Source organism: Erinaceus europaeus, chromosome X (assembly GCF_950295315.1).
Source record: "Erinaceus europaeus chromosome X, mEriEur2.1, whole genome shotgun sequence".
NCBI classification, from domain to species: Eukaryota; Metazoa; Chordata; class Mammalia; order Eulipotyphla; family Erinaceidae; genus Erinaceus; species Erinaceus europaeus.
The window spans coordinates 118523442-118537411 of NC_080185.1; the positions used below are offsets into that span (position 1 = coordinate 118523442).

Here is a 13970-nt window from a genome sequence, read left to right on the forward strand (position 1 = left end):
AGATGGGGGCAGTGACCATAGAAGGGAAAGATGAGAGTGAAATGAGGGGAGGGACTATAACAATAATAGTACCGTACACTTACAGACTTACACATTTATAGCCTCTATAGTTTGTCCTTCAGAGCAATACAGAACAAAGGATCACAAAATAGGCTCTGTAGTCAGACTGGTTGGCTTGAAATATCAACACTATGATTACCAGTAATGACCAGTAAGATCTTGAATAAGGCACTAAGTGTTTCCAAACATCCAGTTTATCAAGCACCAGAAAGCATTGATGCTAATAAATTAAAAGAACTGTTGACTGATTCAATAATATATGAAGCCCTTAGTGTGTTAAGCCTGGCTTACAAGAAGTATCAAACACTGTTTGCTATTACTATTATTACACATTCATTGTCCCTCCTGATGCTGGGTGGGTGTCTGACTAGCTATGGAGGTAGGTAATGGTGGATGGAAGGAAGCAGGAGCAGTGGACAGAGTGATCATTTGGTTTGTACACTCAGCTCTGCTGCTAAAACTAACTTACTTTCTGGTTTTTGGGTTTTTTTTGTTGTTGTTGTCGTTGTTGTTTGTTTTTAACCAGAGCACTACTGAGCTCTGGCTTATGGTGATGTGTGGGGGACTAAACCTGGGACCTTTGGTTCCTTAGGTATAAAAGTCTTTTTGCATAACCATTATGCTATCTCCCTAGCCCCCCTTTTTTTTCCTTTATGGGGTGGGGGGAATAATGGTTTATAGTTGATAGTGAAATACAGTAGTTTATACATGTGTAACATTTCTCAGTTTCCCACATAACAATGTAACACCCCCCAGGTCCTCCTCTGCCATCATGTTCTAGACCTGAACACTCACCCTGCTCCCACCCAGAGTCTATTATTTTGATGAAATATACCAAATCCAGTCCAAGTTCTGCTTTGTGTTTCCTCTTCTGTTCTTATTGTGGGCCTTTAATTTAACTCCTGTGAAATTTTTCTTCATAAAGAGTGGTTCTAGCGGGGAAGCAATTACAGAAGCCAGACCTTCCACCTTCTGCATCCCACAATGACCTTGGGTCCATATTCCCAGAGGGTTAAAGAATAGGAAAGCTATCAGGGGAGCGGAGGGGATACAGAGTTCTGGTGGTGGGAATTGTGTGGAGTTGTACCCCTCTTATCCTATGGTTTTGTCAATGTTTCCTTTTTATAAATTAAAAAAAAAGAGTGGTTCTTTGCAACTTAGTCTTTTCTTGAATTTTTTTTGTATTTTCTTTATTGAGTAGGGACAGCCAGAAATCAAAAGGGTAGTGGGTGACAGAGAGGGAGAGAGAGAGAGCGCTGCAACACTGCTTCCGCACTCACAAAGCTTTCCCACTGCAGGTGGAGACTAGGAGCTGGAACCCCAGTCCCTGTGCACTGTAGTATGTGCATTCAACCAGGTGCCCCACCACTCACCCCCCAAATCATAGTCTTTATAATTTTAAAAATAATCTGGATTTCTAAGTATAGTAGTGCAAACAGTGGTCCCCAAATATGCCCACAATCTAACTCCTGGAATCTGTAAATATGCTACTTTACTTAGAGGAAAGGACAGTAAGAGAGATTGATCTTAAGAACTACAAGATGGGGAGATTATCATGGAGATCACATGGGTACCTGAGTGCACCTGGCCTAATCATATGAGTGCTTAAGAAGTTCTTAAAAATAGGTGTGGGAGGCCAGGTGGTAGTAGTACACATAGTTGAGCACACACATTACCGTGTGCAAAGATCCGGGTACTCCCCACCTGCAGGGGGGAAACCTCACACACATTACCGTGTGCAAAGATCCGGAGTACTCCCCACCTGCAGGGGGGAAACCTCACACACATTACCGTGTGCAAAGATCCGGGTACTCCCCACCTGCAGGGGGGAAACCTCACACACATTACCGTGTGCAAAGATCCGGGGTACTCCCCACCTGCAGGGGGGAAACCTCACACACATTACCGTGTGCAAAGATCCGGGTACTCCCCACCTGCAGGGGGGAAACCTCACAAGTAGTGAAGCAGAGCTGCAGGTCTCTCTCCCTCTCCCTCTCTTCCACTGGATCTCTCCCTCTCCTCTTAATTTCTCTCTGTCCTATGAATAAAAGGAAAAAAATGGCTACCAGGAGTGGTGGATTCATTGTGCAAACACTGAGTCCCAGAGATAACCCTGGTAGGAAAGAAAGAAAGAAAGAAAGAAAGAAAGAAAGAAAGAAAGAAAGAAAGAAAGAGAGAGAGGGAGGGAGGGAGGGAGGGAGGGAGGGAGGAAGGAAGGAAGGAAGGAAGGAAGGAAGGAAGGAAGGAAGGAAAGAAGGAAGGAATGAAGGAAGGAAGAAAGAAAGGGAAAAGGAAAAAAAATAGAAGGGGAAGGGTGCAGAGGGATAGGCTCTTGAGTGTTCGGAGCAACAGAGTACATGAAGAGCATGAAGAGCATTCACAGGGCGATGCTTGGACCACACTTGGCCCTGTGGGACTGGAGTTTGGGAGGTGGTGGCACTAAGTTGGAAAGAAAGCGCCTGGGAAGCAATGTGGGGAAATAAAGTCCATTGAAGAGCTCAGTTTGTTGAAGTTTCTAGTTCTCTTTGGCTTCCATCCTGAGGATATGCAAGCCAAACCCCTGCTCATCATGATGGGAATATATGGACTTTTAAAAAATCACTAGGGAGTCATACTGAGTAAATTTTATAAACAGATCACAATAATTTCATTTATTGACTTAAATCAAGACTTCAGCACATGAATAATGCTTTAAAATGTGTTATTTGTAGGTTTCCAAAGGAAAATCTGAAAAACTTAAATGTTCTTCCTTTCTTTGTTTATGAATCTTTTTAACAATGGAAATGTTTTGTTTCCTAAGAGCAGCATGGAGCTTAGATATATGACTCATTGGAAATGACGACCACTTCTTTGAATGTAACAAATGGGATCTGAGTTAGGAGAGAGACCAAGAGAAACAGACTGATACTCAGGAAAAAGCAAGGCCTGTGGGAACATCTCTAAGGTGGACCATGAGTGAATGGAGCAATGTAATGAGAGACAGAAAAAGTTACTGAGCAATCAGGCCCTTGGAAGAAAAAAAAATGCCAAAAGAAAAAAGTGGACAAAAGCAATTTTTAAATCTCTAGCTTTGATTTATTAGATCTCCTGCTTTCATCACTGCTGACAGTGCTGTGGGCTCCATGATGGAAGAGGCCAGTTATGCCTACAGGCTGGCCTGATCTAGCCCTTGATCTACATGTTGATCACATTCTCCCTCTTGATTGTGAGCTCATGCCTACCAAACCTCTCTACCCAGAGACAGCTGACCAGTTTTGTGTAGGGTTCCCAGAAAACTTCTCTGGCTCTCCTATTACCCTTGGTGGTCCATTTCTACTGATATCTCAGAAAAAACGGTGAAACGCTGTGGCCATATTTCTGTGCTCAAGGATGGGTTTGTATAGTGGTGGAGAAGGTTGGAACCATTGCTGGCTACAGTCAACCACTGGGAAAAACTCTAAAGGAAGCAGTATTATTAGCCTCTGTTGCCTTTCACCATCAGTGTCCATACCTCCATTCATCTTCTGCACTGCCTTCATACAATTCCCTGCCTGTGCCATGATCCCACTACACAACACCTTCTCTGCCCCTAGTGATAAGTGTCTTTCTCAGAGCAGCCCACAGTGAAGACTGATGGTCCAGCAAGAGTAGGTCTTTGCTAAATAAGCAGAGGAATTCTGCCTAAACTAGAATTAGTTCATGCTTAGGTGTGAATGACTGATTGCTTCTTAGCTTTCCCAGGAGTATTTAAAAATTAAACTTCTGCTAACTCAGCAAACCTTTTTGGTTGATGGATCACTAAAGGATCCATAGAAGGACAGAAACTAAGGAAGAGGCTATTTCAATTAAATTAGAGGATCAAGGCAGGACACGGGTTGTTGCCTGCAGGGTAACTGAAAAATGAATTATTCATTCAGTCCTGCTTTCAAGCAAAACTATGTTTTAATTATTTCCCCGAATAATCACTACCCTCCCACCATTTCAGGAAAATAGGTTCCTAGAAGCTACCAAGTATGTTTCGCTGTGCAATCTTCGTTTCCAGGCATACTTACTTTTTCCTTATAACTGCATCTCAAGATACCATTATGTAAACAATAATCTCTTTGTAGTTAAAAATATAATTTACAGACTAGCACATCATATGGATGAGAGCTTGTGGAAATAACATTCTCATATAATGTAAGGCTGGTACTAACTGTTTTAGATTTTCTGCATGATATTTTGAAAGTCAAACCACAGAATTTCTGAAGGAAATAGCTAAGTAAGGAGGTAAAATCTTATTGAAAAAAGCTTTAGTGCAGCACTTCTTATAATTATGAAAAATTTTATATACCAAATCAGAAATAGATCCATTATATAGATTAATGGTATCACCAATGTATAAAATGCTGTGCAGTCATTACAAATGATGTTGTGGAAAATTGTTTAATGACATAATGTTCAGAATATAATGTCATGAGGAGAACTCAGTTATAAGTAGTTTATGTGGAGTATATGACATCATCCTTGTTAATCATTCATGTAAGTAATATATACACATATATGTATATACAGAGAGAAAGAAAATATTTACTAAAATGTTACTTCTGTCTGGGAGGTAAATTATAGGTGGTTTTAATGTTCCTTTCTCTCTCACTCATCTTTAATTCCTGAAGTTTCTCCAGTGTGTATTATTTTTCACAGAGAAAGAAAAAACAAAAACAGAATTACTTTTCTTTTAAGGAATCTAAGAAGCCTCCCAAGATAAACAGTACAGCAGTTTTTGTAGTTTATATACCCAAAGGCAAATGATCTAGTTTAAGTCATAAGAAAGAAGCAACTTCATAGGTATAAAAATCTGTGCTAATATGGTGTAAAGGGAAGCATAATTTTATTTGATAGGACTGAGAGAAATTGAGGGACAGAGAGAGAGAGAGAAAATCAGACTTGCAGCATTGCTTCACTGCTTGTGGAGCTTCCCCCCATCCCTCTGCAGGTGGGGACTCGAACCCAGGTCCTCGTGCATGGCATTGTGTGCTCAAACAGGTACAGCACCACTTACGTATACATTTATTTCAGGAGCATCAGGTGAGCCAGATCCCTACTGATGTGTACATTTATTTCTACAAATTCTGATAACTGCTAGTCACCAGCTAAAAGTCTTAGTCATCCTTTTTTTTTTTTTTTAGTTTAAAATATGCTTAAACCATTGTATAACAAAATATACAGAGCACTGTCAACAGCTAGAAGTTGGAAGGAGGCCAGGAAGATAACTCCCCAGGGAAGGTGTCTGTTTCGTCATGTGTGTGACCCCACAGCACTGGGGGAGCTGTTTGTGTTGTGATGTCTCCCCCTCACCCCAACACCCGCTCCTGACTCTCTGTCTCTGGTTTTCTCCATCAGAAAAAGCCAATCAGGAATGGTAAAGCCCTGGCAACGACCAAAAAAGAAAGTTGAAAGAATTATTTTACCTGAGATCTATGTCTTTATAGAGAATTAAAAAGTACTGATTTGGTTGTTGAAAATAACAGCAAATTGACATACTGCCCTCTTTTGGTGACTTTGCAAAACTTATTTTACCTTCTCCCACTACAGATGTTAATATACAAATTCATTCATAAACTTAACTAACTTACAATATCTTTTGTTCTCAACAGACAATGCTGATAATTCCAGTGTGTCACTACCATCTGGTAAGATTTGGGGGGAGTATCAGGAAAAGGTTCTAAAAGTTCTCTATGTACTATATGACATGTAGTCAGGTCTCAGGCATACAAAGTCCATCCTCTAATAAGCTGAGCTCTCTCACAGGTCTGACATGTAGTTAGATACAACAGAATCATTTTGTTCCACAAAGCTTAGTTTAAATCTGGTATTAAATCTGCAACTGAAAAGTCAATAGACACAGCCAGGAAGACAGGCATAATAATCCCTCATATTGCCTGACAAAGCCAGGTAGTAAATTGGGAGTCTTCATTACACTAACTGCTTACATTCTTCAGTGTTATTTTTTTATTCTAGTTCACAGGTTTTCTTGTTTCAGTAACATAAAAATGCAAAGGATCTTCTATTTGTGGGATGAGACATTCTCTTAAATATACTCGAGAACTTTATTGAACAAATCCCCCTCCCCTTGCTCTCCCCCTGCAAGGGAATGAATCCAGAGCCTCATGCATGTGAGATACCTCTGATAGCTTTCCTGACCCATTTTTTTCTTACATTCTTCTTCTAGTCCCGTACTTACACTCAAGGGGAGATAAGAGGTTGTGCCTGGCCCATATTTTTGTTTATATATCTTTTTGAAGTGAAAAGGAGGGAGAGAGAGAGAGAGAGAGAGACTGACTGAGACTGACTCCATAGTACTGTGTCACAATCTATGGAGCTCTCCTTAAGCTGTCTAAGGTGCTCCCATGTGGTGGTGAGGTTCAAACCCAGGCCTCATGCACAGTAACTCGTACACTCTATTGGGTGGGCTATCTCCCACCCCTCTTCAATGAATATTGTTCAAAAGACTTCTCACTGCTTAGCACTCATGTGAATGAGAAGGCAAATAAGTTAAAAAGAAATGTATTGCTGGGACCCACTTGGCAGGAACCAGGAACAGAACCTGCATTGGAGAGAGTCAGTTTACATTCTATCTTTAGCACTCCTCACACACATGCTACCTGCCTGAGAGTCCTGCTGCAGAGGAATTCTTATGCTTATCATGAGGAAACTGAGGCTCAAAGGTGATCGATCAGACTTACTCATGTTCACACACTCTCTAGAACCAGACTACTTGGATTTGAACTTGGTCACCACTTTCCTACCCCGAATGCTATAGCATATGTGACTTTGAGCAAGTTCCTAACTCTTCGTATGCCTCATCTCTAAACTGAGAATCAGAAGAGTACCTGGTTTATGGGCTAATTGTGAAGATGAAATAGGATGACATATGTGCCTGACACAGAGAAAACTCTCAATAATAATCACTATTATGAGTTAATAAGTAACAGGGCAAAGATTCAAACTCCAAAGCCCAAGCTCTTTTTACTATGCCAATTTGCCCTGTCGCAGTTAAACTCCTGTAAAATTGGGGGGGTGGGGGTGGAGTAAAATGGACCTTTGGCTTTTTCTTCTGGTTTAAGAGCCTTTATCATACTTAATCATGGGCATTTCTTTGCAAAAATCCTGCTGTTGTGGAATGGGGAATTAGACTCTGGTGAGCACACACTGGCTCCAGTTATAGGCTGGGTTTGGGGGTGTCCTAGGGAGGGTAGAGCTGCACAAACTAGAAAGTACATCCTGGGTCAGACGGGTAGCTGTGCCCACAGGCCTCTTCTTCAGTGACATCAACATTTAGTACATTTGAGAGTCATTAATTCGAACCAGCTTTGGCCATTCAGTTTGTTTTGCCCCAAGAGCAAAGGATTCCATATTCACCCTTTAAATCAGGAACTATGTTCTCAAGAAACATCCTTGGTAATTAAAAGATTCAGTAAATGAGAAAATATGGAAGCAGTAATGTAAGACAGACAGGGTGTGTGTTTCAGCCAGTGCATGAGTGGTTTAAAACAGACTGGCCAGCCAAGCAAGTCGACACACCCAAATGTCCTTACAGGCTGAATACCAGGTTCCCTCCTGCAAAACTTGTTTTAGTCATCAAACATTTGAGCTTACTTTTCTTGTGTTTACCTGGAGGTCAAGTCATTGCATCTTTTAATATTTAAACATGTAAAATGTGTGTAGTCGACTGACCTCTTAGTGTAAGTGGAATTTTCCCATGAGAAATTTACAACTTGATTGATTGTCTTAATAACAGTCATATTTTAAAAATAACTTACCAGGAAATTGTAAATTGTGTTAGGTAATACAGTACTGAATGGTAGCAATTTTCCCCCCTCTTTTAGCCCTAAACCCATCGTGGGGAGAGTTGCCAAGTGCCCTTATAGCGGAAGAGAGCTGATGTGCCAGTATATTTCATAGCTGTAGTTCAACAAATTACTTCAAGTATAAAATGCTTTGAGGAACTGGCTGTCTAAAATTTTGAAAGCAGTGTGCCTTATATTTTGGTGTGCTCATTAGCTGGTTGGCATAATATTCCATAGGTAGGAGCAGGCTTCGTGACCATGAATCTCAGTTCTTGGCCCTGCACTTATTTTATCTCTGGGGCTCTTCTCGACAGTTCTCCGATTAAACATATACTTACTAAGTGATATGGGGCCCATAGATTAGACTACATATTGGCCTGAGAGCACATCTTCTGTTTAATATGATAAATAGAAATTTTCAAAAATTAATTTGTATAATTTTTTTCTCTCCTACAGCTAAATCGCCTATTGTTGGTTTTGTTCCCTACTCCAATGGTATTCCAGGCAAGATTTTGAAAAAAAAATTTAAACCTAGATTTAACCCAATTTGTTAAGCTTCTGATTTAATTATACCTTTGTATTGTTCCCTTCCCTTCTCCCTTGGGACAAAAGAGGTTGAAACTACAAGTCTCAATGGTAAGGATTTTTTTTGAAGCAAGTGAAAATTGATGTCCCTTAATATGAAAATATATATAATGAGTGGGGTTGAAGGTTTCCATATTCAGATTTTTTTAAAAAGTCAATCCTAAGGAGTGACCTTAACTTTTAGACTAAATGGCAAAATTCTTATTTATTTGGTCATCATAAGGCTCCACACTCCTGGGTGACTTTTTCAGATACAAAGAAAGACAGCAACTGGGGAGGTAGTACAGTATACAAAGTATTAGATTTGTAATCATGAGCTCCTGAGTTTGAGCCCCAGCACCATATATGCCAGAGTGATGCTCTGGTTCTCTCTCCCTCTTTGAATGAATGAATGAATGAATGAATGAATGAATGAATGAATGATAAATATTGGAGGTAGAGAGAGAGAGAGGGAGAGAGAATAGCACTGAAGTTTCCTCCAGTGTGGTGGCAGTTGGGTTCAAACCTGGGTCATGTATACGGCAAAGTAGCTCATTATCCAGGTGAACTATTTTTCCAGCCCATAAAATTCTTATCACAGAAGGACAATCTTCCACCACTCTGTCTCAGATAGGTAGAGAGACAGATGCACAGATATAGACATCACATATTGGATATCCTGTTTTACTTGTTCTCCAACACAATACATTTTACATGACAGATTATGTGAATGTGACAAGCATGTCCAGTGACTTCAGTATGATTTGGAGGTATACAATGTTCAATGACCCCTTTTGTAGATGGTTATATCATTTTAAATAGTATAAAAAGAAACTGGTTTCTTCATGCTGGGGAAGGCAGAGAACAGCACTATAGTCAGGGATGGTAGGTAGAATAAGACATTCTATTCCTTCCCCTCTCTGGGTAGCCAACCCATAGTACAGTCCCAAACCAACACTTCTCATAGCGTCCTCTACCGACCCCATTAAAATAAAACCTCACCACGGAGTTGATGCTTAAGAAGCTGAACAATCGGGAGTCAGGCGGTAGCGCAGCGGGTTAAGCGGTTCGAGCCCCTGGCTCCCCACCTCAGGGGGGTCGCTTCACAGGCGGTGAAACAGGTCTGCAGGTGTCTATCTTTCTCTCCCCCTCTCTGTCTTCCCCTCCTCTCTCCAATTCTCTCTGTCCTATCCAACAATGATGACACCAATAAGAACAACAATAAAAAAAAGAAGCTGAACAATCATAGATGCAGCTCACACTGATCAAAACTGGTTTAAATTCATATTTGGTTTAGTGAGAAGGGCCAAAAATGATTATTTTTATGTGCAGTTACTTTCTACAATGAAAGAACATTTTCAAAATAGCTTTGGCAGTGGTCCTTGGATACAATTGTATGTATTTTTTAAAGTGTGATATGTAATACATCATTTTTTATACCTAAAGTTTCTTCCAGTATAGTAAATTCAAGAATGATTTATCACTTAAAGGAATATCAATAAGATAGTCTTAAATGAAGCAAAGTGAAAATGAGATTTAGCAAAAGTTATTTGAAGACAGTGTTCAAGAACACCAAATTTAAACCAGAATTACTTAAAGATGTTGTTCTAAGAGTGTGTCATTCGGTTAAGTATATTAAGTATCCACAGGGCTATAATCGTTAGATACTTTCCTTATATTAGAAACAGAGGGGAATATTAATTGGCATGAGTGACCTTATTTAAATCTATCATGTTTAGGAGTATTACTGCTTTTCCTCCGACTCATAACTTGTAGTCTAAACAGATAAACTTGTTATCCGTTTAAAACTTTTCTGGACTCATGTTCAGGAAGTACATTCTAAGTAGATAAACACTTGCTCAGACTTGTCTCTGGAGGTTGGAGAATAGTGGATAGCGGTGTGGGTGTAATAAACACATCTAATAGTGTCAGCTGGCTTTCGCAAAGCTAACATATCTGGGGTTTGGGGATAAGTGAGACATTTTAAGGAATTTAGGAAGACACATGTGCTTAGCCATGTTATTAGATTAATTTTTCTCATTTTATTTCAGATGCTACTTCCAGTGTACTAACTACTTTAAACAGAACAGGTAATATCAAGTTATGTATAAGTATAATAGCTTGTCTTTACTTCTTGAGTTTCTTTATTTAAAAAAAAACATTTTATTACCTTTATTTATTTATTGGATAGAGACAGCCAGAAATTGAGAGGAAGGGATAAGTAGCGAGGGAGAGAGAGACCTGCAGCCCTGCTTCACCACTTGTGAAGCTTCCCCCTGCAGGTGGGGACCAAAGTCTTGAACTCAGGTCCTTGTGCATTGTAACATGTGTGCTCAACCAGGTGTGCCACCACCTGGCCCCCTTCTTGAGTTTCTTACTTGTGTAGTTTACTGGGTTAGTAAAGGGTATCTCCTTCTCTACTTTCTGTGTCTTTAATTGTTGATTTGTTATCCATTTTACTTCGACATTGAAATACTGGGTTGTAGGGAAAGCCAGGGCACATTTTCACATAGAAGAACAGAAAAAAACACATCATGACTTTTCTGACAACCTAAGATAAATCTAGTGCCACTACATTCTTGAAACAGACAGACTGTTATGGTCTTAGTACTTCATATAAAACAATGTTTAATTTTTTTCACTCTAACAGAAATACATGGCAGCTCATAAAAATGAAGTCTAGAAAAGCAAAAAAACAATTGTAGAAAAAATAAAATAAAATTACCTTTAAAGTTACCTTCTAACATTGTTACTGTTAATAATTTGGTATATTTCCATTCAGTACATCACGCACCCCCTCTCCATACACACCTACAAATAGTTTTGGTTTGTACAGATTTTTCTATCTTGCCCTTTTAACTTATAATAGTATTTTCCAATCTCCTAACTATTAATGGCTTAATAAAATCCAAAGGCTATCATATATTGAACATTAAGGTAATTTTTACTTTTTATTAGAAGTTGGTGCAATGAACAACCTTGTGCCAACATCTTTGCACTCACCCCTGATTTTTATAGGATGCACTCACAAGAACTGGGCTTATGGGGAGTCGGGCTGTAGCGCAGCGGGTTAAGCGCAGGTGGCGCAAAGCACAAGGACCGGCATAAGAATCCCGGTTCGAACCCCAGCTCCCCACCTGCAGGGGAGTCGCTTCACAGGCGGTGAAGCAGGTCTGCAGGTGTCTATCTTTCTCTCCCCCTCTTTGTCTTCCCCTCCTCTCTCCGTTTCTCTCTGTCCTATCTAACAATGACGACAACAACAATAATAACTACAACAATAAAACAACAAGGGCAACAAAAGGGAATAAATAAATAAAATAAAATATTTAAAAAAAAGAACTGGGCTTAATGGGTCAGCACTGTGAATAATTCTAGGCCTTTGATAACTTCTTCCCAGTTATCTTTTGCAAAGGTTTTACCCCACAGCCTTTCTTCTAGCAGTGGATAAGAATGTATGGGACATGGTCATTTTGCTGAGAGCTAAGACTATATCATATGTTATTAATTCTCTTTGTATTCTGGATTATTAGTGAAGATGAACATTTCCCCCTAAAAACACCAGAACAAGAAGTTCATCTCACAGTTGTGTTTTTCTTGCTTTATTTTTTTTTAAACCAGAGCACTGCTCATCTCTGGCTTATGGTGGTACAGAGGGGTGAACCTGGGACTTTGGAGCCTCAGGCATGAGTCTCTTTGCATAACCATTATGCTGTCTACCCCTGCACCTTTTTCTTGCTTTAAAAGGAACATTTCCAGACAAGCAATATTAAAGGGTACTAATGATAACGCAAAATACTATCAGCCTCTGTAATTGCCACCAATCACTGCTCAGGGATCAGTCACACATTGAAATAGAAACTCATCAGTAACGGATACAATGAAACTGTCAGTATACTGTCACTGTTCCTATGTGCTTCTTGAAAATCTGAGGTTTCTGTTACCTTCAGAAGTTGTCCATCCACCCTAGGAGACTATGATTTCTGAACCCGAGTCTCCATTATCTGAGAAATGAACTATGTGCTCGGTTCCCAAAATGTTAGGGAGGTATTTTCTAAGGTTTGTTTCTTCAGAGTGTGCTGATATTTGCCTGCATGGTTCTGCTGTGCATTTGTTGTATGACTCTAATCTGATAGTTTGAACCTCTCTGAGAATACTTTATGCATTCAATGGAGAATAATACTGTTTTAACTTCTAAAGAAAATAGCAGGGCACATTAATGATGATTTAAAGATATATATATATATATATATATATATATATATATTCTTTCTTTATTAGATAGAGACAGAGAGAAATTGAAAAGGGAGGGGGAGATGAGAGGGAAAGAGACAGAGAGATAGCTGCAGCCCTACTTCACCACTTGTGAAGCTTTCCCCCTGCAGGTAGGGACCAGGGGCTTGAACCCAGGTCCTTACACACTGTAATGTGTGCACTAACCAAGTGTGCCACCGCCTGGCCCTGGGTAGAAATATATGAGATCCCATATTTACTATTTCCTTTTTATTCTGAGTCATGTGTTCTTTACAACCTATCACTTGAAGATCTTGATAGTACTTAATTCTGAGTGTAAGTCCACATTTGTCAAGCAGCAGTACATGAAAATAGAAGTAGAACTGAACAAGCAGTGGGGAGTGTAATGCCTGTGACCTAAGTGAGTATACACTCGAGAAGCCAGCTCCCACACCCATCCTATACTAAATGCTGTCTGATAGCCATACGAATCCCGTTCATTCTGCTGCTAAGATGTCTTAAAGGTGTCAACAGTGTGGTTTTCTTAGCACTCTCTAAGATGATGCTCATGGCAAACTGTTTTTTTAAAAACAAGCAACAATTCTGCTCTAATATTTAAATTGCTTCTTTGCAGAAAAAGCTAAAATCACTATAGTAAAAACCTTCAATGTATCAGGTATGATTTATCAATATCAAGACTTTCTTCTTTATAACTGAAATAAATTAAACAAATGGCTGGTGTTTCATGTTTTCCCCCTCTTTTTCCCCTTGCTCTGTAAAGAAATAAAATTTGTTCCTAATGAACAAATATTGATGCACTGGGTACCTGAAGTTGTACTGTAATTGGGACTCGATAATAATGACCAAACATGATGCACAGCTTCAAGAATCTAGGCTATGGAGAGACAAGGCAAGCAGATAGATAACTAGCATGGACATGCATCCTAATAAAGGCAGTGCTTGCACAAGCGCTTCTGACCTGGCGATAAGGCATAGGAGAGAAAAGGACTGGTGCTAATCGGTTTACAACAGGATATAATTAATGATGGCAAGTTTTTTAGAGGAGTGCACCTCAGACTTTTTCTTTCAGCCACAGCACTGCTCAACTCTCTGGTGGTATTGGGCATTGAACCTGGGACCTCAGATGCCTCAGGCATGAAATTCTGTTGTGCTACCATTGATGCTATCTTCCCAGTCTTCAGATTCTTTTTAAAATAGAAAATGGCTGTAATTTTAAGTCCTTAGTGTAGAAGTAGGGATATACACTATGCTCAGTGTCTAGTTGATTTAAAGCAGGGGGCTAGGAAA

The 13970-nt window shown here is 39.7% G+C and overlaps 1 protein-coding gene and 1 long non-coding RNA gene across 13 annotated transcripts in view; one reads left to right on the plus strand and one right to left on the minus strand.

Moving 5' to 3' along the window:
* The window catches only part of LOC132535790 (uncharacterized), a 345179-nt gene that overhangs the window by 287316 nt on the left and 43893 nt on the right, over window positions 1-13970 (minus strand). The window lies entirely within an intron of this gene.
* ADGRG2 (adhesion G protein-coupled receptor G2) overlaps window positions 1-13970 on the plus strand; it is a 140347-nt gene that overhangs the window by 83938 nt on the left and 42439 nt on the right. For 4 of the 11 annotated variants that reach the window (XM_060182942.1, XM_060182953.1, XM_060182945.1 and 1 more), the window contains 5 exons: window positions 5676-5711; window positions 8325-8372; window positions 8481-8504; window positions 10484-10522; window positions 13297-13338. In XM_060182942.1, the coding sequence (XP_060038925.1) occupies window positions 5676-5711; window positions 8325-8372; window positions 8481-8504; window positions 10484-10522; window positions 13297-13338 (189 nt within the window). The remainder of the gene's footprint in view (window positions 1-5675; window positions 5712-8324; window positions 8373-8480; window positions 8505-10483; window positions 10523-13296; window positions 13339-13970) is intronic. The other 7 variants (XM_060182946.1, XM_060182949.1, XM_060182947.1 and 4 more) reach the window with 7 other exon arrangements.